At 43.5% G+C, this 26,455-nt stretch overlaps 1 protein-coding gene across 1 annotated transcript; it reads right to left on the bottom strand.

The window, feature by feature from the left end:
• Positions 1 to 190: 190 nt before the first annotated feature.
• LOC135500621 (uncharacterized) lies at positions 191 to 13,313 on the bottom strand. The gene is made up of 6 exons (XM_064792169.1): positions 13,140 to 13,313; positions 12,024 to 12,120; positions 11,789 to 11,911; positions 1,722 to 2,234; positions 1,437 to 1,505; positions 191 to 1,187 (listed from the first exon to the last, which is right to left on the bottom strand). The coding sequence occupies exons 4-6, from the start codon at positions 2,225 to 2,227 to the stop codon at positions 1,094 to 1,096; spliced, it is 669 nt and encodes a 222-aa protein (XP_064648239.1). The 5' UTR covers positions 2,228 to 2,234; positions 11,789 to 11,911; positions 12,024 to 12,120; positions 13,140 to 13,313; the 3' UTR covers positions 191 to 1,093.
• Positions 13,314 to 26,455: the final 13,142 nt, after the last annotated feature.

The raw sequence follows: 26,455 nt of genomic DNA, 5'->3' as shown, positions 1-26,455 counted from the left end.
GCCTCCGGAAACTCTTTTAATCCCATAATTATGATATGGTTTAGACTATACAAGAGTCCAACAATATGGTTGCATAAACCTTGCACCCCAGCTGCACAAGAGCATTTGGCAGTTTTCACATTTCCATCACTGGTTAATGCAACAGCCAAGGAGTGGGGAGTTTCTTTCTTTCTTTGAGACCTATAGCAATTTGCCTTCAGGTGGGTAGTTGTGTCCCTTTTAACAGCCTGAATGTTGTGAACATAGTTCTCAAAGAAAAAGCGGTAGCACTTTTCTAGGGGCTTCTCAACATATATTGAGTTCTTTCTCGACTTCTTGACATGTTGCATTATGCAGTTGTGGCCAAAAGTTTGGAGTACACACATTGTCTGTTTAGACCATCCATCGCTTGGCGCAGTCGTGTCATCAGATGTGCTGGTACTGGCTACCGGTACTACTGTTGATCTACACCTCGGACAGTTTGCTTGTTTCTGGCGCATGTAACACTTTCCTGGGTCTGGGTCCACTATCTGGTGATTTTGCTGGCTTGCCAAACGAACCCTGGAAGAAAATATCACAAACTTAGTATAAAAGATACAGTGAACTGAAAGACAGCATGATTGTCTATTTTTTAAAAGGCTCAACACACTGGCGTGCTCAAAATACAATCGGTTTGGTTGATCATCTTCTCCCAGATTTAGGGTGTTTTTTTGAAAATCTCAAAAGTGCCACGCCCACCTTTTTTGCACTTTTCGAGATGAGATTTCAAAATTTCGTGAACACCTGTGTTGAGTGAAGAATTTGAAATTTTTTTCCAGCTGATAGGATTCTTTGGACATGCTAGAAAACATTAATAAAATTAATCAAAATACACCTCCAAAAATGTAAACATGCTATATTTTGTTTTGTCTTGCACTGTAGCCTACCACACCCGCCAACACGACAACTTGACTCATGGTCCTGAAGAGTGACTTTTAAATCCAGCAATTAGACCACTTAATCTTTGTCCCGAAAACAACCCATACTGAGATTTCACTGCATGCTGCAACTATGAACTATGAACTATGAACTTAATTGTTTATCAAGACAGCCCTTGTTGCGGCTGTCTTGTACTTCAATCCTCGGCACTTGAGCCAGAACTGAAATTCCGTCTTCTTGGCCTTTTCGAAGTTTCCCAGTCTGGCTCCTGGTACGTCTGCTTCAGTGAGCTGAAAATCGTAAACCAATCAGTTTTTAGAATTGCAACCCAAACATTCTGCTATCCCAGGGTCTCATACAGGGGGGGAGGGGGATATCCCCCCCCCCCCCCAATCAAGTTGCAAACTAATGGTTTTTTAAAGGCCAGTATCCTCATTGAAATTTTATGCCTAAATTACAGAAATCTATAAAAAAATTTAATATTCTCATCAAAGACTTAATATTAAGCTTGATATAGAAAGCAAACCATGAAAACTTACCTTTCCTCCTCCACACACACATGGCTGCTGGCATTCTGTCGAGTCAGCTGACTGTGATCTGTGGACACTCTGGAATGAATTTAGAAAATTGTTTATGATACTGAACAAACTACAATGCATCGTACTTTTAAAATTTTAAAATCATTCCTCTCACTTCTGTTCCCCTGCACTGTCAGTGTGAGCGAACTCATTTCATACATTGGCATACCTCAGCAATGAATGAGATATACTCATATTATACAAATACTATTTGATAGCAGTTGAATGACATTTATTTCAACATACCTATCAGGTGAGTGTGGCACATCAGGCAGATCCGATGGTGCCCCAAAAACATACGAATCCGCAAAGGAAATGTCAAACACATCCGGAGTATCATCCACCATGTCAGCTTCTGTGCCGGCATCTATTGAATATGGACCATCCCATTCAAAACATTCTCTATTTTGAAGATCCATGTCTCTATGGCATACAAGACACAATTCAGTTTTCCTTGGTGGTCCAAAAATGAAGGATGCCCCCGAACTAGAAGTGTCACTGTCATATTGCTTGGGACTAGGACTGCTTGGTGCGCCAAAAACTTCTGACTCTGAGCTCGGAGAACTTGATAAGGGCCAATCGAATCGAAGTTGAGAAATCACTGACGAGTCCTCAGAATCGGATAGTGATGTTTCACTCACAGCAGTAACGGCACTATCAAGGCTCGGGATTGGTGATGAGGGTTCTTGGGTTGATGCCTGTGATGATCGTACCGGCGAATCTGGTGATGACGCCTGACTAGGAGTTGCCATATTCAGACTGAAAAAAGACACATTTTAATTTTTTTTGCAATGGATGTTAATGTTTTATGTTATTATCATCCCCTAATTGTCCCTTTAAGGCAGAAGCAGACAGGCCTGGTTCATTAAATGATAACACATGAGTCGTAGTTCCACCTATCATAAAACCCCATGTTTTTTCAAGACCCGTGTCTTCGCCGTGTGTCAAAAAACCCACGGCGCACTTACACCTATCAGTTGTGTTATATAATGGTTAAGAGCCCCGGCGACAGGTGCGCTGTAGGTAGGGAGCTCTCCTGTGTTTCTTTCCCGTTGGAGGGGGCGCAATACCGAGGCAACTGCACCGCGCCATCTGTCGCCGGATCTTAGAACTTGCAATTGCCGTGTCTATTCAGATTCCACCTATCAAAAAACCTGTTTTGAACACGGGTCTAAATTATCCCCCGATTAGCCCCATCGAGCTCGATGGGGCTTATAGACACGGGGATTAGACACAAGGGTCTATTTAGACACGGCAATTCATAGGTGTAAGCGCAAAAGACACGGGGATTTGATAGGTGGAAGTACGACTAGTGTAGGCCTGTCTGTGTTGGCATTGTTTGATTAATTATACTGAAATCCTCCATGGTGTGAAATCCTACAGTAGGCCTAAACTGGGGGACAATATTGTAAAAACATTTAACTGTTTTGAAATTTAATCAATTGTTAATAATAATTAATACAGAAAAATAAAGTTGCCTTGACTGGGATTTGAACAACAGATTAATTAATTCACAATCTGCAGGGTATCTTTGTTGAAGTTAGTTATTTATATAATCATTTTCTTTGTTTACACTGTACAATCCAGCTGATCTTATACTAGGCCTTAAGGCGACATTCCACGTGAGAGAAAGTGTCGACATTTTCTCTCAGTGACTGTCGACATAAATATAGTTGATCCATCCACGTGCGAGAAAATCGTACTGACAGTTCCTATCGAAGAGATGATTTCTAGCTATCGCGAGTTTCTCTCGAGAGAATGTTTTCGTAGCTTCTTCCACGTGAGAGTAAAACTGTCAGAAAACAGCCATCAGACAGTCATTGATCCCTCCACGTGCGAGTTAGGCCTATTGGGAAAGGTCATTTAGTATGCTGCCTTCGAAGAGTGCGTAGCAGCCGCGGAGGTAGCAGCCGCGGCTGCGGTGTACATTATTCTACAAACGAAGAGGAAACCGAAGAGGAAACACAACACAAGATCTGGGCACACAAGTGGCTGATGAGAAGAGAAACCTATGGGGCCTATCATGCTCTTTAGCAGGAATTACTCCTTGAAGATCCGAAGCATCTTCGAAATTTCCTGCGCATGACAGCAGCTGATTTCGAAGAGTTGGCAATACTGGTTGGGATTCTATAACATCTCTCTCCACAACTGCCCCAATTTCTTTCCACGCCAACGCCTTCTTTCCCCTGTCTCTGTAGAGATTAGATTGCACATCCCATAGGCACGGGTTGCCCTCAAACACAGCTATCAGTTGGAACGTGTCGTTCCGACTCCACTCTTTGCTTGCTTCCATGTTGCTGCTAGCTATGCATATGCGCAAAATGACCAATGCATTGAATACTTGCTGGAAGTTTATTGCAAAAAAGAACCAGTCCTATTCACTGAGAGCACTATCTGACATCACAAAAAGTGTCCGAAATGACCTACCTTTCGTCCGTCCACATGACATAAGATCGCCCAGCTAAACACTTCTGACATTTATTGATCGCTCTCGGACAGCTGCTCGCAGCGTCTTGTCCACATGCGACTTGGTGTCTGAGAGTGTCTGAGAGTGAACTTCTAAGAGAAAACTCTCACGTGGAATGTCGCCTTTAGGCCTAGCTGGCAATTCTACTCCCAATTGCATTCTAAATTATGCATGATAGGCCCATGCAGGCCTAATTTACTCAGTAGAGCAGCAGACTAGCATGCACATGCACCCATCAATTAGCCTAGCCAGCTGATCCATTGTTGTGCCCTGGGCTGCCATGCATTGCATGCAGATTACTGAGCAAAATTATTAGTTCATATTACATGGAATTATGGCCCATTCACACTTCAATTAGTTTACAATTCTCCTCCATTCAATTTCTTACCCGTATCACTTGTCAGTGAAGCGTGTGGCTATTGTTAGAATAGGTCAAACTATGATAAATGGAGCGATATTCTGTCTATTGTTCAGAGTGGCATGCACTGGCTTTTCATGATACGTTCAACACTTCTGGCCTCTGCTGACATCACTTCTTGTGTAGTTCCTAGGAGTTCTCCATAGGTGGCAATGTTTTATGAGAAGCATGTATAACAAATACCGTTCATAGTATGCGTAGAAAATACAACTAGTTGAAAATCTGGAGCCAAATATGCCTGAAATTTTCGTATCTCTGGAATTCCGCATTTTTCTGGGGCACCCACTGCTTTTTCGTGAAGCTCAGAAGCTAATCGGAGTTGGTGCTTGATGTAGCCTTTTCGGATGCCTTCATAGTTCTGGTCGTTTAACACACGGGCTCTTGCTGTCACTATTGCACGTGCTAGGCAAAGGTTGTCTTTGTTTTTTATTTCGACAAAAGTAGTTTTGTCTTTTACCCTTTTTGGCTCACCGTAGGGGAGTCTTTACAATACCGCAGTGTCCGTCGTCCGTCGTCGTCTGTCGTCGTCCGTCGTCGTCGTCGTATCCTGTTTCAAAAACAGTGGCACGTTTCTTAACCGCTAAGCCTATGAACTTGTAACTTTGTACACAGGACTCCCTTGGTCAGATGACCTGTGACACTAAATTTCAGTCCGATCTGATTCTTAATTTGGCCACCAGGGGGCCGAATGTAGATATCTAAAAAGTGTGATATCTCGCTTATTAATGACTTGTTTGGAATGAAATTTTTGTGGTAGGTACTCATAGCAAGGATACATCATATATCATACGGGTTTTTAATTTGACCTACTTTTCAAGGTCACAGAGGTCAAATGGCGTAAATTGGCTGTTTCAGTGTAACTATGGCACGTTTTTCAACCTCCACAGCTATGAACTTGAAACTTAGTACATATAACCCCCTATACCAGATAACCTCTGGTGCTGAATTTCGGTCTGATCTGATTCTCAACTTGGCCACCAGGGGGCCGAATGTGGATACCTAAAAAGTGTGATAATTCGCTTATCAATAAATTGTTTTCAATAAAACTTTCGTGGTGGGTACTCATAGCAAGGATACATCATATATCGTACGGGTTTTTAATTTGACCTACTTTTCAAGGTTGCAGAGGTCAAATGGCATAAATTGGCTGTTTCAGTGTAACTATGGCACGTTTCTCAACCGCCACAGCTATGAACTTGAAACTTGGTACATATAACCCCCTATATCAGAGAACCTCTTGTGCTGAATATCGGTCCGATCTGATTCTCAATTTGGCCACCAGGGGGTTGAATGTGGATATCTAAAAAGTGTGATATCTCGCTTATTGATGACTTGTTTTCGATAAAACTTTTGTGTTAGGTACTCATAGCAAGGATACATCATATATCATATGGGTTTTTAATTTGACCTACTTGTCGAGGTCACAGAGGTCACAACGCAGACACAGATATGGCCGAAATTGCATGTTTTGTGTTTTTCGTGTTGTGGCAATCCAAAGGTCGTGAGTTCAAACCCCGGTCAGGGACGGCCAAAAATATTTTTTTATTTTATTATTTTTTATCTTTTCCCTTTTGTCTTTTCTGACTTGTATCTTACATTTTCTTGATTTTTGGCTCACCGTAGGGGAGTCTTATGTAATACCGCAGTGTCCGTCGTCCGTCGTCGTCGTCCGTCGTCCGTCGTCGTATCCTATTTAAAAAACAGTGGCACGTTTCTTAACCGCTAGGGCTATGAACTTAAAGCTTTGTACACAGCACCCCCTAGGTCAGGTGACCTCTGACACTGAATTTCGGTCCGATCTTATTCTCAACTTGGCCACCAGGGGGCCAAATGTCGATATCGAGAAAGTGTGATATCTCGCTTATTAGTGACTTGTTTTCGATGAAACTTTTGTTGTAGGTACTCATAGCAAATATACATCTTATATCATACGGGTTTTTAATTTGACCTACTTTTCAAGTTCACAGAGGTCATATGGCGTAAATTGGCCGTTAGAGTGTAAACTATGGCACGTTTCTTAACCACTAAAGCTATGAACTTGAAACTTGGTACATATAACCCCCTATATCACATAGCCTCTGGTGCTGAATTTCAGTTTGATCTGATTCTCAACTTTGCCACCAGGGGGCCAAAAGTGGATCTAAAAAGTGTGATATCTCGCTTATAAGTGACTTGTTTTCGATAAAATTTTTATGGTAGGTACTCTTTGGAAGAATACATCACATGTCTTATGGGTTTTCAATTTGACCTACTTTTCATGGTCACAGAGGTCATATGGCGTAAATTTGCCGTTGGTGTGTAAACTATGGCACGTTTCTTAACCAGTAAAGCTATGAACTTGAAACTTGGTGCATATAACCCCCTACATCAGATAACCTTTGATGCCGAATTTTGGCCTGATCTGATTCTTTATTCGGCCACCAGGGGGCCATAATGGAAAAAGGAAGAAGTGCAATATCTTGCTTATTTGAGTGAATTGTTTTCGATAAAATTTTTATGGCAGGGACTTCTAGCAAGGATACACCACATGTCCTACGATTTTTGGATTTGACCTCCTTTTCTAGATCACAGAGGTCAAATGGCATAAATTTGCCATTAGAGTGTAACTATGGCACGTTTCTTAACTGCTGAAGCTATGAACTTGAAAGTTGGTACATGTAACCCCCTACATCAGATAATCTCTGACACCGAATTTTGGCCTCATCTGATTCTTGATTTGGCCACCAGGGGGTCAAAACTGAAAAAGTAGGACGTGCAATATCTTGCTTATTAATGACTTTTTTTCGATGAATTTTTTATTGCAGGGACTCTTAGCAATCACAGGATATTGATCTTGTTGATGTCATAGACAATTATTGGTTGGATCATAAACTTACTGCCCTGTCTTATTACTTGACATCAATACACATCTAAAAAAAGTCTTCATGCCTGATTGTGTTCACCATATTCACCTCTAAACTAAGCATGATCCTGCCTACTAAAAGATGTATACGGTGAGCACAATGGCCCCTGGCCGTTTCATTTCAGGACATGCAATACCCCTGGAGTACTGACCGCCATTCGGCAATCTAACATGTATGAAACTCACGTGAAATACCCCTTTAAAAAGTCACGCATCATTTGACTGTGTAACCCTTTCCAAGTGTGTTAAAATCCTCTCTACGCTCATCCGATCAGGGGCTATGAACGGTATACTGATATGGCGCAGACCATCCCCCGACACAATAAATCTGACTCTGTCTTGAGAATCGTCGTTCCGCCTAAGTGTGGCCAAAAGTTCCGAAAAGACATTGGACAGATGGAAAAGTACATCGTTGTATGATGTACTTTTTTCCAAACCGTCAACGCTGATTTTCATTTCTATGGTGTTTTGTTTATACTGTCTTTTCATCGATGTAAGACCGGTTCATTAGGCTTAATGCATACGCCTACCGCGAGCACAGGGCACAATACCATTTCACTCATTGGTCGAAAGTTGAATGAAGTAGGTGTATTACTAGTAGAATGACAGATTGGCCTAACGAGACACATAGGATATGCAAAGCGCTCGCGTTTATTGTGGTTTGCGGTCGGAGTTTGCGGTTTCAGTGCGGTTTTGCGGTTTGGGTCTGTTTGATAGATCAACGTTAACCCTTTCTCACATAAAACGCGTTTGAGTGGGCATCACAGGCCTTTTGGGGGCTCTACCAGCATCGCTTCAAGACAGCAATGCTTCATGCATTCAGGTTTATTCAGATTGGCTTTCATCCAATCTTTATTCATCTTTTTTGCCTTTATTCATTGTTTTTATTTTTTATTTCTCATTTCTGTTTTTTTTTTATTCATTATTTTGGATTTTTATTCTGGTCCGGTTGTCGATTTTCTCTGTTGACCCGATTGCTTACTGCCCTGCTATCTCAGGCTCAAACTCATCAGGCAGATTGAGGAATTCTACCCCCTCTTCGTCGTCATCGTCGTCATCTGGAACCGAGTGTGGACCTGCATCTATGTTCTGTGGGCGTAACGCTTTCTCAAATCCATGCTCGACGACCTCTGGGCTGATCGCTTCCAAGGCACGGCTGACGATTTTGACGACATCTCTGAGTCCAATTGGATCACACTGGCCTGCTTCGGTGTTGGTGTTTTCGGTCTTCCATGACTTCCATGCTTGTCTGGCGTGACATTTGAAGGATCTCATGACAGCCACATCCAGGGGTTGTGCCAAAGATGTGCATCTAACCGGTACAAAGTTGAGTCTGCCCCCTTCTGCAGTGAGACGATTCCTGAAGTTCTCCGTTCGATGTACTCTGAACTGATCCACCAAAAGTATGAAATGTTCAGCATGGGCCTCATGGACGTATGGGATGAAGATTTCGTCAAGCCAATGGTGACTTGTCTCCTGTCTGACCCATCCCGTGGCGGACGATGTGACCACAATGTTTTCGGGCAACTCGGCCTCTTCCAGAGCTCGAAGCGCGCGAACAAATCCTCTTCTCGGAAAGGTGATGTGGGCTCGCATCTTATCGCCATTCGCCGCCACGCAAAGTGTAACAGAACATCCCAGCTTTGCATTCTTCCTTGAGGTTCGTACATCAACAGACTTGGCACCTTTCTCATTGAGGGTGTACATTAGGCGGAGGTCAAAAAGGAGGAAAGTCTGGTCCATGTTGAAAAACAGGCGTATTCGTATACCAAAATTTTCGATGGTGTTGGTTATTTCATCGCGAAAGTTTCGAACCAGGACAACGGGGTTTTCTGGAATGGTGGTAGTGTTCTTCATGACCTTTCGCAGGCTGATGTCCTTCCTCTTCATAAAAAGTTCCACCCAGCTGTTGGATGCATGGAAATCATGCATTAGTGGTTTTGCCTCTGTGGCGAGTTGTCGGCGCTCTTCTGGGAGGGCTTCCCACCAGGTCTGGAATAGTTGCACGGCCTTCTCCTGGACCTGGACATCCTGGATCACAACAGGTAGACGTCTTCGCCGAACATCCCGGAACCAAATTTCTAGTTGGTCATCGACCTCAGGCCAGTAACCAATCATCCTCTGCTTCACCTTTCGGTCTTTGCCCCGGTTCTGCTCCTCCTTCAATTCCAGGTCATGACGGTTCCACCTGCGAAACGTCTCAAAAGGTATGTTGTGGTGGTTGGCAAATTCTGTCATCGTTCGCACAGTGCCATTTCCAATGGCAACCTCAAAGTATCGCAGGTATCGCAGCTTCTCCGACACGGAATAACTACGCTTTCTTTTAGGCAGTGGCTCATCCATATTTCTACAAGTTGTAGGCAAGGCAAGAAGAGGTTTCCGACAGTACCCAAACTTTATATACGCCTGAAACCTCACTGATTACTCAATAGTTTTTGCCCTTTTAGGCCTACGTGTTGTCCCAACTAAAATGCTAAGGTAATTCTCCCGGATTCCAAACTATGGACCAGACATTGTTGTTCGAAGTTCCTTTCAATCATCCATTACACTTAGCAAACAAGCCTTGATATGCCTTTTTTACGCTTTTTAAGGTACTCAAATTTTGAAATTAAACATCCTGTAAAAACCGGTGGAGTATTTTGTGGGACACCCCGTATTATTCCGCCGCGGCACTCGTCCGTACAAATGACGTAACCCTATTAGGTCACCTGCGAAACATACAGCAGCCCCTCTAAAACCTAGGCCTGCCTTCCAAGTTGACAGTCTACTGCTATTGGTCGTTACCATGCGTGTATTGTGATCCTCTACTACGTACCATCATCAGGTGGGTTTGGCCTGAATATCAGGAACCGGTGGTTTGTCGATGAAAAGCCAGTATTTTCGAACGTATGTTTCACCAACGCTTATGACACGAAACGCTGGTTCACGTTCCGCATCACCATCAGAGTCAGACTCATAATCAATGGTTGGGGGTCCTTCTTCATCATTATCATCATCATCAACCTCATCATCGTCATCATCATCATCATCATCATCATCATCCGTATCACCAACACTTCGAGCGTTGCCCGCAACAACCCTGTTACCACCAGTCTGCACACCTGTTAGGTTGCTTTTTGTTTGTGTGGACCCACCCCTAAAAAAGACTGGTGTACAATGGTACGTTCAGGAACATTTTGCAATTTAAGAGGTTTTTGGGCAATGTTGCCCTTACCGTACCGATCTCCGACATCTGAAGGTGCAGGTATATTTCCCTCTGAAAGTAGACTCCTAAGAATCGGGCGGTTACCTTCTACCCTACTTCGTATCCCTTGCTTTATTCCAGCATGAAAATCAACTGGCCGCTTACTAGGTGGAATCACGTAAGCGGCTGACGTAGTTGCCTGTTGAGAACTTTGATAAACATCATTGGTTTGCCGCTCCGGTGTATGCAAAGGTTTCGCACGCTCTATAACTGCGTCTAGAATTATACTTTGCTTACTCGGGAGCGGCTCAAGGAAACGCTGACCGTTTGCGAGCTCTTCGATCATATGTGTCGCCCATTGCATATTCTCACAGAGGCTCCTATTTGATTGATTTTCATCAGTTCCCGTTGTCGTGATAGCAAGAGGAGCAGTTGGCTCTGTCGGAGATTTATCCGATTGCAGCACTCGGTCACCTGTGCCAGACAAAACCTCTGTTGGGTTGAACATCGTTGACAATACATCATCGGGCGGTCCTGAATGCCCAACAGAATCGTGTGCCCCGTGCAATAGATCAACTGGTAATTTATTTGTGTCACACGTTTCCATTAGCATTTCAAACCCGCCCGACAATAATTCAAACAATTCTGAACTGGTTGCAGAATCGTCTGTCACAGGTAAACCAGCAATCGGATTAACAGGGGGCGTGCAACACTCGACCGAGTTCGCTTCCACCTGTTGTTGTTGTTGCTGATGCGCATCAATCAGTGGGACCTGTGTGGATGTGTCCTGGTCTCCTTGAGATACCGTACGGCGCGGTGAACCAGGCGAAGAAATTGTCTCCAGTAGCACATCTGGAATTTGATACGGCTCATCAACAACGGAAACAACAGCAGGCGCATCAACAACAGCAGGCGCTTGGTGCGAACCCGGTATTTGTGATGGTGGGATTCTGTGGTACGATTTTTTGCAAGTTTGTTTGCGCAATTGACTTCAGATCTTCTGTTATTATAACATCTTTGTTGCTGCCTTCGCCTTCGTAAACCGGTGGCTCAAACACATAACACTTGGTTTCGTAGATGCGATGTTTACTGGCGCTCTTCTCCTGCCCAAACACATGTTCGTTCAGCGGCTTAATGTAGTTGCTCCAAAATCTTGATAAATTGAACGAGTCATCAACAACACACCCAGAAACAGAATTAAACAACACACCGGGGGTGCGCAACATCTCATGGGCAAGATTTGTTCTCAGCAGAACAAAAACGAGATGTTTGCTAAAACACTAGCACTCAATACGTTTTTGTTAACTGCTTTTGATAATATGTCACATGTTACGCTACGCACCTTCAATCGGATGACCATCATTGTTGTGAGAGGGCACTGCTGGTGTTGTCCCTCCTATTGGCGATGCACTTGCAGCTCTCGATGTTGTTGCAGTTGCAGGTCTGAGTGTCTCAGCTGATGTTTCTACAATCACAGAAAAGATACCCTGATTTACAATCGACATAAAAGATCAAATAACAGTAAATTATGTGTAATGGCGCACATTGAACAGAGAAATTCGCAATTTTCAACTAACTGCAGAAACTTGCTTGTCTTCTTTACAGGAGACGTGGGTGCGTGTCGTGACGTCTTCCGTGTCGCTTTCCCAATTTTCACTGGACGTTTGTCTTCCACTGAAAACACACAAAAAGCAGTGTGATTAAAAGTGTGTCTCTTTTAAATATGGCTCGTAAATATTATGCTGCATTGAATCAAAAATGATCGCGAAATCCACACAGACGTATACGTTCCCTTCACAGATGCTGCGACTGACGCTTTAGGTGCGACATCCGCCTTCTTCTGCTTTTTCTTCAGGGACAGACCCGTTGAAGAAAACATGCGTTCCCTTATGTTTTCAGACACCACATCGGCGTAACTGCGGTGTGTTTCGTCGTCTCTGTCGCTATTTCTTTCCATTCTACAGCTGCTGTTTACTGAAAAATTTTAAAAAAGTAGCACGTCTTTAGTAAACGCTAACCACATTTATATCGGACTGTGATATAAGGCTGTCAACAGGACATTTTGTTTTCTTCATATAAGATGCGAATACAAAAAGCAAAACACATTCCACCATGAAAAGTGCCAAGGCAATAGACAGTCATACAGACGTGTGGCAGCGATGCACACTTTGGGACATCATCTTGACTAATGAATGACCGCATGGTTCAACATGACTATAATAGCACCCACAGACCAAATACTATGTATACAATCACACTTTAGAATCATTAGATTTTTTCCACCAAACACAGGTGATGAACAGTAATCGACATGCGCTCAATACAAAGCGAAGCAAAGTGTATCAAAATGTCCTCTCTTGCTGGACATTTTATCGCCCGATGTTGATTTCAACAAACTCCTTGAATTTCGATCAATGGTAGAACATGGTAAATTTGTTGAACTTGAAATCGGCAAACACGTGTCGTTCTGCTCTCGCCCTTCGTTCAGATGAACTGATGATTTGGTGATCGCATTTCGGCCTTTTTATTTGAAATCTCAAAGGCATATTCATCTCATATTGCTTGGGACTAGGATTGCTTGGTGCGCCAAAAACTTCTGACTCTGAGCTCGGAGAACTTGATAAGGGCCAATCGAATCGAAGTTGAGAAATCACTGACGAGTCCTCAGAATCGGATAGTGATGTTTCACTCACAGCAGTAACGGCACTATCAAGGCTCGGGATTGGTGATGAGGGTTCTTGGGTTGATGCCTGTGATGATCGTACCGGCGAATCTGGTGATGACGCCTGACTAGGAGTTGCCATATTCAGACTGAAAAAAAGACACATTTTAATTAATTTTGCAATGGATGTTAATGTTTTATGTTATTATCATCCCCTAATTGTCCCTTTAAGGCAGAAGTAGACAGGCCTGGTTCATTAAATGATAACACAGTGTAGGCCTGACTGTGTTGGCATTGTTTGATTAATTATACTGAAATCCTCCATGGTGTGAAATCCTACAGTAGGCCTAAACTGGGGGACAATATTGTAAAAACATTTAACTGTTTTGAAATCTAATCAATTATTAATAATAATTAATACAGAAAACTAAAGTTGCCTTGACTGGGATTTGAACAACAGATTAATTAATTCACAATCTGCAGGGTATCTTTGTTGAAGTTAGTTATTTATATTATCATTTTCTTTGTTTACACTGTACAATCCAGCTGATCTTATACTAGGCCTTAGGCCTAGCTGGCAATTCTACTCCCTATTGCATTCTAAATTATGCATGATAGGCCCATGCAGGCCTAATTTACTCAGTAGAGCAGCAGACCAGCATGCACATGCACCCATCAATTAGCCTAGCCAGCTGATCCATTGTTGTGCCCTGGGCTGCCATGCATTGCATGTAGATTACTGAGCAAAATTATTAGTTCATATTACATGGAATTATGGCCTTTTCACACTTCAATTAGTTTACAATTCTCCTCCATTCAATTTCTTACCCGTATCACTTGTCAGTGAAGCGTGTGGCTATTGTTAGAATAGGTCAAACTATGATAAATGGAGCGATATTCTGTCTATTGTTCAGAGTGGCATGCACTGGCTTTTCATGATACATTCAACACTTCTGGCCTCTGCTGACATCACTTCCTGTGTAGTTCCTAGGAGTTCTCCATAGGTGGCAATGTTTTATGAGAAGCATGTATAACAAATACTGTTCATAGTATGCGTAGAAAATACAACTAGTTGAAAATCTGGAGCCAAATATGCCTGAAATTTTCGTATCTCTGGAATCCCGCATTTTTTCTTGGGCACCCCTGCTTTTTCGTGAAGCTCAGAAGCTAATTGGAGTTGGTGCTTGATGTAGCCTTTTCGGATGCCTTCATAGTTCGGGTCGTTTAACACACGGGCTCTTGCCGTCACTATTGCACGTGCTAGGCAAAGGTTGTCTTTGTTTTTTATTTCGACAAAAGTAGTTTTGTCTTTTACCCTTTTTTCAGGACATGCAATACCCCTGGCGTACTGACCGCCGATCGGCAATCTAACGTGTATGAAACTCACGTGAAATACCCCTTTAAAAAACCATGCATCATTTGACTGTGTAACCCTTTCCAAGTGTGTTAAAATCCTCTCTACGCTCATCCGATCAGGGGCTATGAACGGTATACTGATATGGCGCAGACCATCCCCCGACACAATAAGTCTGACTCTGTCTTGAGAATCGTCGTTCCGCATAAGTGTGGCCAAAAGTTCCGAAAAGACATTGGACAGATGGAAAAGTACATCGTTGTATGATGCACTTTTTTCCAAACCGTCAACGCTGATTTTCATTTTCATTTTTTGTTTATATTTTCGAAAGTATGTTTCACCAACGCTTATGACACGAAACGCTGGTTCACGTTCCGCATCACCATCAGAGTCAGACTCATAATCAATGGTTGGGGGTCCTTCTTCATCATTATCATCATCATCAACCTCATCATCGTCATCATCATCATCATCATCATCATTGTGCGGTATTTCCCAGCTTTGGGCCTCGCAACAAAAGGGAAATCACACGTGTTTTGAGTTCACAAAACGGTACTACTTTTATTTACCAGCTCACCAAACTGGTGTCACAACGTATTGCCAGAGGGCAGCACCAACACGTGCTGTTCTGGCGTCCCAGATATGATACACCATTCCCTTCGGATGAGCGTATGATAGCTCCTGCCATACGCTTAAACCAAAACAACAATAAACATGTTTTCAAACAAAACCAAATAATTAAGTACTATTCGTACCCACGACCATGATTCTCCAAGTCTACACTCACGTCACATGCCCCAGGACCAATTGACTAGCTCGGCCATGCACATGGTACACAAAAACTGTAGCACTATGGTTAACCAAAGTGAAAATAAATAAATAATGTAATGGTGTAGAAGTGCCTGAAGAAGCCACCCAAAAGGTCCCTAGCACATAAAGTGTGATAGAAAATACAAATGTAAACAAAGTGAACAATAGTGCTTCAGTCAGTGGCAAAGGGGCTCCAAATAACCATTTAGGCAAAAGCAACTATCAAAAGGCATCTCAATGCACATAATCCAATACACATTAAGGTCCCAGTTGCTTATGCTGATAGTGCGTGAAAGTTGCCAGGTTAATAAGTTGAACACTCCACAGCTGTAGCTTAACATGTGATGAAACAACACGTCCACATTTCCGTGCAGACAAAACCTCAAAGCACACCGACAGTTTCTAGTCGCACCCACTTGCTCATTCATATACGAAAACACACACAAGTACATGTATATCATAATGAATACCACAACAAAACTCCTAATCAAATAAAAAGCACGTCAAAAACACTTTGGTACGCAGTACCACAAGCAGTGAATACGTATACAATATTGATACATGTACACAATGTTCAAACCACCAGTACAAAATTCCGATTTACTAGTAAACACATTTGGTATCAAAAGTTCAGTGTCCGCTGTATCATGGCGTTAACCAGCAAAGCAATCCAGCCAACCCATGTACAGTATAAGAAACAACATTGTTCATAATAACTAGTAGCTAAACGGGTAGTCCTCACCACACAAGAAACAGAAATATCTCTAGTAAGATGTCGCACTGTGACATGAAAAAACACTGAGCACCCATTAATATTGAAGTGGAAACCATTCATCGTGTTACCCTGATTGTACCAATAGAGATCTAACATCCCTGAGCTATTGACATTAAGGCACAATATACAACTGGATTTGAGCAGGCACCAAAAGACGCACAAATTCAAGAAATGGCCAGCACGCTGAGTCTCTACCTATAAAATACACCACTGTGTTTTACCAACTCGCGTTTTGCGACTCCAAAGCCACTATAAAATTGAGCACCCATAGATGCATAGAATTATTACGCATCGGCTGAGAAGTAAAAACTGACCTGTTTAAAACGATAAAATACACTCGTGATACAAAACGGGGTGACCAGGGTCCTAGTCACACCCTCAGGCACACCAGAATCGCACATCGCATTTATACAAGAAGATTCGCACTAACAGACAGTTTCACAACAACATAAGCGTCACGTCTCGCCTGTCGACATCCTTACCGTGCCCAAGTAGGTCCCCACTTGTAGGATAATCCAGTTTCCAACTTCACTCACTTCGGTGACCAGTTCTCCTCTGTAACTCCATGGGCAGGGCGCAACTTATCAAGATGGGTACGGTATAAATGCCCATCAGAGTCTAATTGAAGTGTTACGGTGAAATCATCACCTATATCCTTTACCCTATATGGTCCTTTCCAGGCTAGATGCTTGTCACCCTTGAACGATTTTCTGGGATTAAAGTACCAGACAAACTGTCCTGGTTTCAAGTCTTGATATTTTAACGTTGATGGTTCATATTGTTTTTTCTGTATCCGCTGAGCTAATCGAAGCTGGTCACGAGCAATGCTATATGCTTTATGAAATCTATCCTCCAGGTTCCTGATGTAGGTAGGAACAGATTCCCGAGATTCCGATGGTTTGGAATATAAGAGATCAAGAGGAGTCTTCATCTCACGGGCAGTCAACATAAAATGTGGCGTTTCCCCAGTGCTACTGTGGACCGAGGACCTATATGCCATCAAGAACATTGGTAGCATCACATCCCAGTTGCCAACAGATTCCTTGTGATCGTATACATATGTTTTCATCATAGACTTCAAGATCTTGTTAAAATTCTCGACAAGGCCATTGCTTTTTGGATTATATGGGGTGGTCAAACTCCTATCAATCCCCAATTTCTTGAGTAGTGAGTCATACAGCTGGGACACAAACTGTGGGCCTCTGTCGCTGTGCAAAATATACATGCAACCGAACCGTGAAATGAGTTCGCTAACAATGGCATTACATACTTCTGTTGTCTCCAATGTCCTGAGAGGGGCAGCCTCCACCCATTTTGTAAAAGTATCCTCCATGGTTAAGACGTACTGGAAGCCTCTAGGCGTCTGCTTCAACGGTCCGATGATGTCAACACATACCCGCTCAAAGGCCTCCCCAAAGAGCTGTTGGGTCAAAGGTACCCTCTTCTTCTTATGCGGATACTTCATAACATTGCACGCGTCACAATGTGAAACATACCTGGCAACATCTCTTCTCCAGCCAACCCAATAAAATTTAGCCTTTACACGCTCCGCAGTTTTCAAAGTTCCTAAGTGTCCGGAACAAGGATCAGAATGTAGTTTCGCCATAATAGACTGCTTTAGTGTGCGCGGCACGACAAGCTGAATTCTCATTGGTCTATCTGGGATGTCCAATTTGCGACATAAGATTCCATTATCCACAAACAAGTGCCTCCAGTGTTGCCTAAGGGTTTTAACACTGAGGCTCTCGCCTGAGATACATCTATAATTTGGATAATCTGATCCACTCAACTTGAGCTGAAGGATTGGAGCTATATCAGGGTCGGATATTTGTAGATTGTGCATTCCTGACAGTGGAACCAGGTGATCGACCTCTGGGACCAGGTTGGGGTCAGACGGGTCAGCAGGTCTGTGTTGTTTCACCATGGCTTCAAGGGCCTGAGCTCGGGTAGTTACAGCACAGCTCATCATAAGCCTATCGACCTCTTCCTCCACTGACTCATCTGTATGTAGCGTATGTTCACATGGTGGAACATCTACAGATTCTTTGATACGGAATCTTCTTGGTTTGCCCCTGGACATGCTTGTATCTATCCCTGGGTCTATCTCATCGGTCCGTCCACATTGTTGACAGAAAAGTCTACTCATTGCATCAGCATTTGCATGGTGACGTCCGGGTCTGTGTATCACATCAAACGTAAACTGTGACATAAATAACTGCCATCGTTGTATCTGTTCCTGAGCATCTGTTAGGGTTAACATATGGCTTACCGCAGCATTATCTGTCCTGATCAAAAACCGTTGACCATATAAGTATGGTTTGAAGTGCTGTACAGCCTTGATTACCCCTAAAAATTCCCGCTTGGTGATACAGTAACGTCTCTCGGAATCAGAAAGCAGATGTGAGAAATATCCTAAAACAGCCTCTTTACCATCTTGAACTTGACTAAGAACTCCGCCAACTCCCGTGTTGGAGGCATCCGTGTCGAGGATGAAATTACCCTTGGTGACATCCGGGTAGGACAGGAGAGGTGCACTAGTGAGTGCTGCTTTTAGTCGCTTGAACGAGTTTTCATGATCCAGTGTCCAAATAAGTGGACTGTCCTTCTTCAAAATGTTGTATAAAGGCGCCGCAATGTCACTCATGTTTCTTATGAATTTACGATAGTAACCTACCAGTCCCAGAAAACGCTTTACTTCCGTTCTTAGTTTATTCCGAGGTACAGAAGCTAACGAGGGCCACGACTGAACAGCTGTTATCTTGTTGGTCAGTGGCTCAATCCCTTGTGGAGAGAGTTGATGTCCGAGATACTCGAGACTAGTTTGAAAAAGGAGGCACTTTCCAGGCTTCATTTTAAGCTTAGCTTTATGGAGACGCTCTAATACGCACTCTAAGTTATGCATAGTCTCTTGGAACGTTTTTCCATACACTAAGATGTCATCCAGGTAGAGGATGCATTTCTCCCATTGTAAACCCCTGAGCACACACTCCATGAGGCGCTCAAATGTACGTGGAGCATTACATAAGCCAAATGGTAGAACTTTAAATTGAAATAACCCCATCTTGGTTAGAAAAGCTGTTTTTTCGCGGTCCTGTTTCGATTTTAGTGGCACTTGCCAATATCCCGCCTGGAGGTCTAAAGAGCAGAAGTAGTTACTGCCGTGGAGTGAGTCAATGCACTCGTCAAATCTTGGGATCGGGTAACCATCCACTTTTGTTACAGAGTTGAGCTTGCGAAAGTCAACACAGAATCTACTCGTCCCGTCCTTCTTCCTTACAATAATAGGGGCACTCGCCCATGGGCCATTGGCTTCCTCCATAACATCTCTCTGTAAGCCGTCCTGAACCGCAGCTCGGATTTCTCTTTCCTTCTGGTAACCTTGCCTTCGGAGCGGCAGTCGAAAAGGCCGTGCATCCCCAGTATCTATCTCATGACTCACTATATCCGTAGATCCAATATCAGTTGGTGATGAAGAAAAAGTAGGGCCATACCTCAGAAGAAGTGACGCTAACTGGTGTTTTTGTTCCACATCCAAAGAAGCACTTGATTTCTTATACAGATCAATCAGATGTTCAGGCATATCCTCTTCTAGCTCCTCCAGAGTTCTCACGGAAAAACAATCCATGGAGCTCTGGGGAGTAGATTCTGATGAAGTCGTCTCAGATTCCATTCCCATATCATGTTCCAAATTTTCGGAATGTTGATCTGCCTCAGCCACTGCTGCCGGAAAAGCATAGCCAAGTAGCACTCCCTTTGGTAAGGTAATCGTTTCCGCCGTAGGATTGAAAAGTTGGATAGGTGTATGCCGCTGTTTCCTAGATTGTACAGTTACAGATTTGGCAGGCAAGATGTTATGCTCCTGCACAAAATATATGCTTGGTTCCACTACTACCTCCTGTTTTGCACGGAAAGGACTATTTAACTTTGCTGATAAGACAATCTCAGCACCCGGAGATAAAGTAACAGGCCTAAGAAGACAAACCGAATGAGGTAGTAAGTTGTGTTTGACGTCATTTATGGGATATTCCTTTCCATTAAAAACATAAGTGCCACTACCAAACTTCAGATCACAATTGAATCTTGACATGAAATCTGTGCCCCATATTCCGTCCATACAATCCATATCCACTACTGTCATGGCGAAAGTAAACTTCATATCGTGTATCCGAACTGGCATGGAAACCTTTCCCCGAATCCTCATAGTTGATTTACCATCTGCCATAGTTACAGCCTCATCGCAACCTGTAAGTGGTGGTCTGTATTTCCGGGGTATCTTGAAATAGGCCCGCGACGAAAGGAAAGTCGACACTGAGCCAGTGTCCAACAAAAAACAAGTAGGTAGGCCATTCAGATATGTAGTCAAATATGCTCTATAAAGATTGGAACCAAAAGAAGCAACATTTCGAGTTGGACGGCCATGCCCTGGTGCTTCCGGATCAGGGACATGGCCTACTGGTTTGACGACGTAGTCACATCTGTTCCTGAAGGCTGACCAACATCTCTAGCAGCTCTGATCTGTGCATCCATGTGGCGCTTTACATACGGGCATTCCCACCACAGATGATCTGCAGAGTTGCAGATATTGCATCGTCGCTCATCTGAAGAAAACCGGCGATCATTCTGGTTGTATCGGCCTCTGCCAGCCCCACGACCACGCCCGCGACCACGCGACGGGAAATTCTCTCCATTTCGAGATGGATACGACGCCTTCGGTCCATTGTTGTTAGCGTCTGGGCCCAAAGCCGCAACAACCGGAGTGTCAGCTGGAACAGAAGACACCGACTGATTGGTAGAGAGTAAGTGACTCTCATAAGACTTTGCATGGTCCAAAATTTCAGCGAGGGGTCTGTCTTTGTAGGCATATAGCTTATCACCTAAGGGGGTGTCGCGCAGAGCCAGGTAGAATTCCAAACCAAGATCTGGTTTAAGGGTGCCGTATGCACGCTTGGAATAAAGACTTAGCCTAAAAGAGAGGTCGTCCAGAGTCTCCCCTTCCTCTCTCCTCGTATCGCGAAGTTTTGTCATCCACAGGGAACGTTCCCCGACATAATGCTTCTCAAGAGCCTTGACAAGGGAGTCAAATGTCACCTGTATGCCTTGTAAGTCCATGTTGGCTAGAACCTTGGCAGCCTTGCCTTCAAGTTTCTCACGGAGGCCGGTCAATTTTTCCTCCTTGGTCCAAGCCACGGTAATAGCATTAAAATTGGCAATGTAGGCCTCAAAATCAGTTTTCGTGTCATCAAAAGCAGGAATTTTTGGGCGTCGCCTTTTAACAAACGATTCATCCTTGCCGCCAAAAGAACAATTAGAATAATTATTTACCACAGGTGGTGGGGCAGTGGTGTCCACAGCATCATAGAAGTTATCTAATACTGGCATTGTAGTAGATGGGCGAGTGGGAGTCATTGCGACTGGGTGGGGTTGAAGTGATGGCGATGCAGTTAACTCATCCTGTCGAGTTACGGCCTGAGGTAACTGTCGAAAATGCTCTTTACTCTGATGTACATCAGCAAAGGTAACATGTGATGCTGTCTGTGGAGTAGGTACCGTCGCTACGGAAACAGGGTTGTCTGCAGAGTGTGACTGAAAAACTGGTGGCAATTGTGCATAGCCGGTATACATGTTACCAGCTGCTGCGTCGCTCCGAGGTGTTGACGTTCGCTGGTAAGGTGCAGCTGCATAGGTCTCCTCCATGGGTACCTGTTCATAGGATGTCCTGTTCCCTATTGCTGCTATACTCACTGAAAGGGCCGAAAAAACATCTACCAGTTTCTTCCTTATAGTTCCCAACAGCCCTAAAGCAGGTGGAGCAATCATCCTAGGTCCATCCTCACCATTGAGATCCCGCTGTCGCTGTATCACAGGAACCACGCCAGGAAGCTGTCGATGTCGTAGTCGCATACCCTCCTGCATAGCCGGTACATCCTCCTGCACATCCTCGTACACCTCTACATCCTCGCCATCTTGATCTGCCATGGTTGTGCTATATTATCAGACCCAAGTCTGCAACACACACAGTCTAATGATAAACAAAATAAGAGCCTACCTGTGCAACTGTAACAGATGTCGGCAGGCAGACATGCAGCCCAGTCATTTACCAGTATCACAACCTTACATTCATAATACTCTTACCACCATCCACAATACACCGTACACACAACCATGATCATTCCCTGAAGAAGAAAATATAGCTGGTTGTACCGTAATATGACAATGCAAAAATATTATCGAGCTGTGTAAAAATTTAGTTCTTACTTAAGTGGTTCATTCCAATGTCACTTTCTAAACAAAAATAATAAGAATACTTTCATGAATTTCTTCAAATTTACAACGGATGCAGAAAATGTTCAAAATGACTTCAAATATTATCAATCAAACCAAACCAGTCCACAATGATGAAATATCAGTATCGATGCAGCTCCATCAGTCATTAGTTGTGCTGTAGTCGTCTCACTCGCCTCATCCCGAGAAGCACAGCTTGCCGCATGCTGAAGTTATACAGGGATAGTCCCTCCTGAGACGTGAAATGAATGGCATCACCCGACAGCCGGTCCTGTAGATTAACCAACACCGAGCGATCGTGTTTAAACGGAATGATACGACGATTGTCAGCGAGGGCTGACCGGACTGCAAAATTGAAGCGTTCCCTCCTCTGAGAAAAATCTGGTGCAACGTGAAGACCACGTCGAGATTGCCGTCTATCCACTACCAAACACAAGACCACTGCTGATACACGATACACATCGACCAATTCCTGAGCAAATTCCACTAGTTGCCTGGCCAGATATTCAGGTGAAAAATTGTGGGCGTCTACCAAATCGTTAGTACCCAGTTCAATAACAACAAGGTCCGGAGGTTTGGCCACTATAAATGTACGAATAAATGCACGCCCTTCAGAGTCGATCTTTAAACCATCACGGCCACAAATTTGAACATACTCTCGGGGAACTCCAAGATAAGGACCAAAGTTAAAAGAAGTGCCTACCCACCGAGGCAAACCATGAAAGTTAATCATATATTCCTTGTAGCAGCGAACAAACGAATGTCCTACTACGAGCACATGCATGGTAGACACAGCGTCATGTTATCGCAATCACTGTACATTACACATAGCCAGAGCATGTATGTGTATCGTATAACATACTACATAGGACGCTGCGTGAGGACATCCATTTCAAAGACAAAGTTCCAGCCACCTAGAAAATGTAGGGGCCTATAAATATCGAAATCGTTCAGGTGAAATTCATTATTATCATCATCCAGGTCGAGTTTAAGCCGAGGGTCGCCAGATGTGCGGTATTTCCCAGCTTTGGGCCTCGCAACAAAAGGGAAATCACACGTGTTTTGAGTTCACAAAACGGTACTACTTTTATTTACCAGCTCACCAAACTGGTGTCACAACGTATTGCCAGAGGGCAGCACCAACACGTGCTGTTCTGGCGTCCCAGATATGATACAATCATCATCATCATCATCCATATCACCAACACTTCGAGCGTTGCCCGCAACAACCCTGTTACCACCAGTCTGCACACCTGTTAGGTTGCTTTTTGTTTGTGTGGACCCACCCCTAAAAAAGACTGGTGTACAATGGTACGTTCAGGAACATTTTGCACTTTTAGAGGTTGTTGGGCAATGTTGCCCTTACCGTACCGATCTCCGACATCTGAAGGTGCAGGTATATTTCCCTCTGAAAGTAGACTCCTAAGAATTGGGCGGTAACCTTCTACCCTACTTCGTACCCCTTGCTTTATTCCAGCATGAAAATCAACTGGCCGCTTACTAGGTGGAATCACGTAAGCGGCTGACGTAGTTGCCTGTTGAGAACTTTGATACGGCTCATCAACAACGGAAAATACAGCAGGCGCATCAACAACAGCAGGCGCATCAACAACAGCAGGCGCTTGGTGTGAACCCGGTATTTGTGATGGTGGGATTCTGGGCTCATCGTCATCACCAGCATTGTTAGGCCTACATGTACATGTACATGTATTTACTGTTATATAAAATGGTTTCACTACCCTTTCCATTGCCCTGAATTCGTGTGGCTCCGTCATTTCACGCGGTAGTCCATATTTTCCTAGTTGCATACGTTCTGCCATGATGGAATTTAGTGTTTCGGCCAAACGATCCGTCTTATTGCGGGACACCCATGTAGAAAAAGAAGAAAAACTTAAGCTCTATGCATAACTGCATCAGATTTTATCTATGGACTTGCTTTTATGACCGATGGCATCGTCGAGCAACCGCCAGACACGGTATAACAGATGTGTGTGTTTTCTATCCAATGGCTCGTTGTTGCTTTCAAAACCGGTTGAACATCATTAAAACCGATTTCGGACTCGGCAAAAGAACTTTATTCGAACGTTTCTATGCGTTGTCAAGCGTGCAATCCAGGAGTGTGATATTTTTCCGTATCACACGGTTGTATCACATGGGTGCGCGCGCATGCAGTCCGTGACGTAGAACCTCACGGTGACGTCGTGGTCAACAAGCCGTGGTTATTTGGTTTGATAGACGACGAGACGGACGAAGATGGTGGAGAAATTGACGAATTGCAGGGGTACCTCAGAGGTCTAATGCACCCGTCAAAAAGTATCTTGACCCCACCCCCCTCAAGCGTTCACCCTCTATTCACTTTTGCAGCAAAATAATTGGGTCAAGATTCACCTTTGATTCACAACAAAACATGTAAAATTAGGTCAGGATTCACCATTGATTCACACCATTTCTTTTTAGATTAGGTCAGGATTCATTCATCTAAAAAACATCTTTAGTCAGGATTCACCCAATGTTTTTATTCACATATAAGGGACCGAGATTCACCTGGTGTGAAGATTCACCTGATCATTCAAGATTCACCTAATAGTGCCAATAGTGCCCTAATCAAGCCACTTGCATTCGTCATCAAATGAGTTGTCAGTATGGTACGCATTGTCTTCTCTATTATAGCACTAGCAGTAGCATTTTCCTGGGATTTATTTATAAAGCAGACAGTAAGTTGAATCATCAATTAGGCCTAGTTTAGCCATTGCCAGCTAGGTGGCACGGCACTATGGTACAACCTCGTCAAGCAGGGGGGGGGGGGGGCGCAACCAGGAGGTCTGTGTAGTCATGGCAACAGCTAATTGGGTACTATAAGCACAACTTTTTGTATAGAGAACACCGCCTCGCTTTTGACTATAATGGGCTGGTTTATAATAGCTGTTTTGTAGTAAGGAAGTTATTCCATAGCCAGTTATATAACTGGTTGTGATAACAGAGGCCTATTCACAGGTTGAAACCTTATTACATGCGCTAGTGTGTGCTTTGCGCCTTGAATTCCTTGTCTTCTTATACTGAGATCAGTAATAAATTTGGTTCAGTTTGAAGTGTGGTGTGCATCAGAACTCAAAATGTTGACTTTGAAGAGGTTTTTTTTACAAAAACTCGAGGGCTCCAGCCACTTCATATTTTAAGCTGTGGCTTTGAAAATTTCACAGCTTGTTGTAATAACCCTTCTGCCTCGGCAGCTAATGTGAATCCTTCAAGTTGAAATTATTTCTCCTATAAAATAAGTGTCTTATTGACTTGAATTTCTATCATCCATTCTAAAGGAAAATCCGTGATATGATGCATGAAATACATTGTAGCCTGTTTCTGAAGAATGTACATGCCTTATGTTTTTGTACAGCACTGATGGTATGTTCAAAACCAATGTCTTGCCATGAGCAGTCGACCCAAAGAACTAGTATAGGCCGTGTAGAAGTTTTAAGTGTCGTAGGATAGAATGTCTAGGGATGATTCTCTACCATGTGCTTTTAAAATCTCTGAGCTATTGTTGGTGGTAATGGCCTCCAGACTGACCCATTTGCCATCCGGCCATACCGAATACGTCAGAACACAATAGGACCAGACACTTTTTCCAGGCGGACATTTTCTATTTTTGCGTACACAAGACCGGCGCCCCAGGTTGGGTTTGGGGAGGATCATCATACATTGCTGGTAAACAGATAGGCCTTCCTGGGGAAGGTGGACTAGACAGGTGTCCGCGTCCCATTCCAAAAAGCATAACCTACTGCCCCCCCCCCCCGGACTGAGCGAGGAAAGTTGCAAGTCATGGGGACCAGTAGGTTGTACCATCCCTGTTTATCATCTTTGTGTCTTTCACATATACGTACTGTGGAAATCCTCCACACAATGTCCCAATAGTATGCTGTTTCTATTGCACTGTCGTGGTGAAATTGGATGACATTGTATCAACCTAATCATGCAGTATTCTCAAAAACCCAATTGTACACAATATCATGTTGAAATGTTACACCTTAAGACTGTACAGACACCTGAATCAGTTTTGTTACAGGCAAATCTGTTGTCACCAGCAAAACAGTAAAACTGGTAAAAGGACAACCAATAATTGGGTGTAATC

Source organism: Lineus longissimus, chromosome 16 (assembly GCF_910592395.1).
Source record: "Lineus longissimus chromosome 16, tnLinLong1.2, whole genome shotgun sequence".
NCBI classification, from domain to species: domain Eukaryota; kingdom Metazoa; phylum Nemertea; class Pilidiophora; order Heteronemertea; family Lineidae; genus Lineus; species Lineus longissimus.
This window is presented reverse-complemented; position numbering and strand designations above follow the sequence as displayed.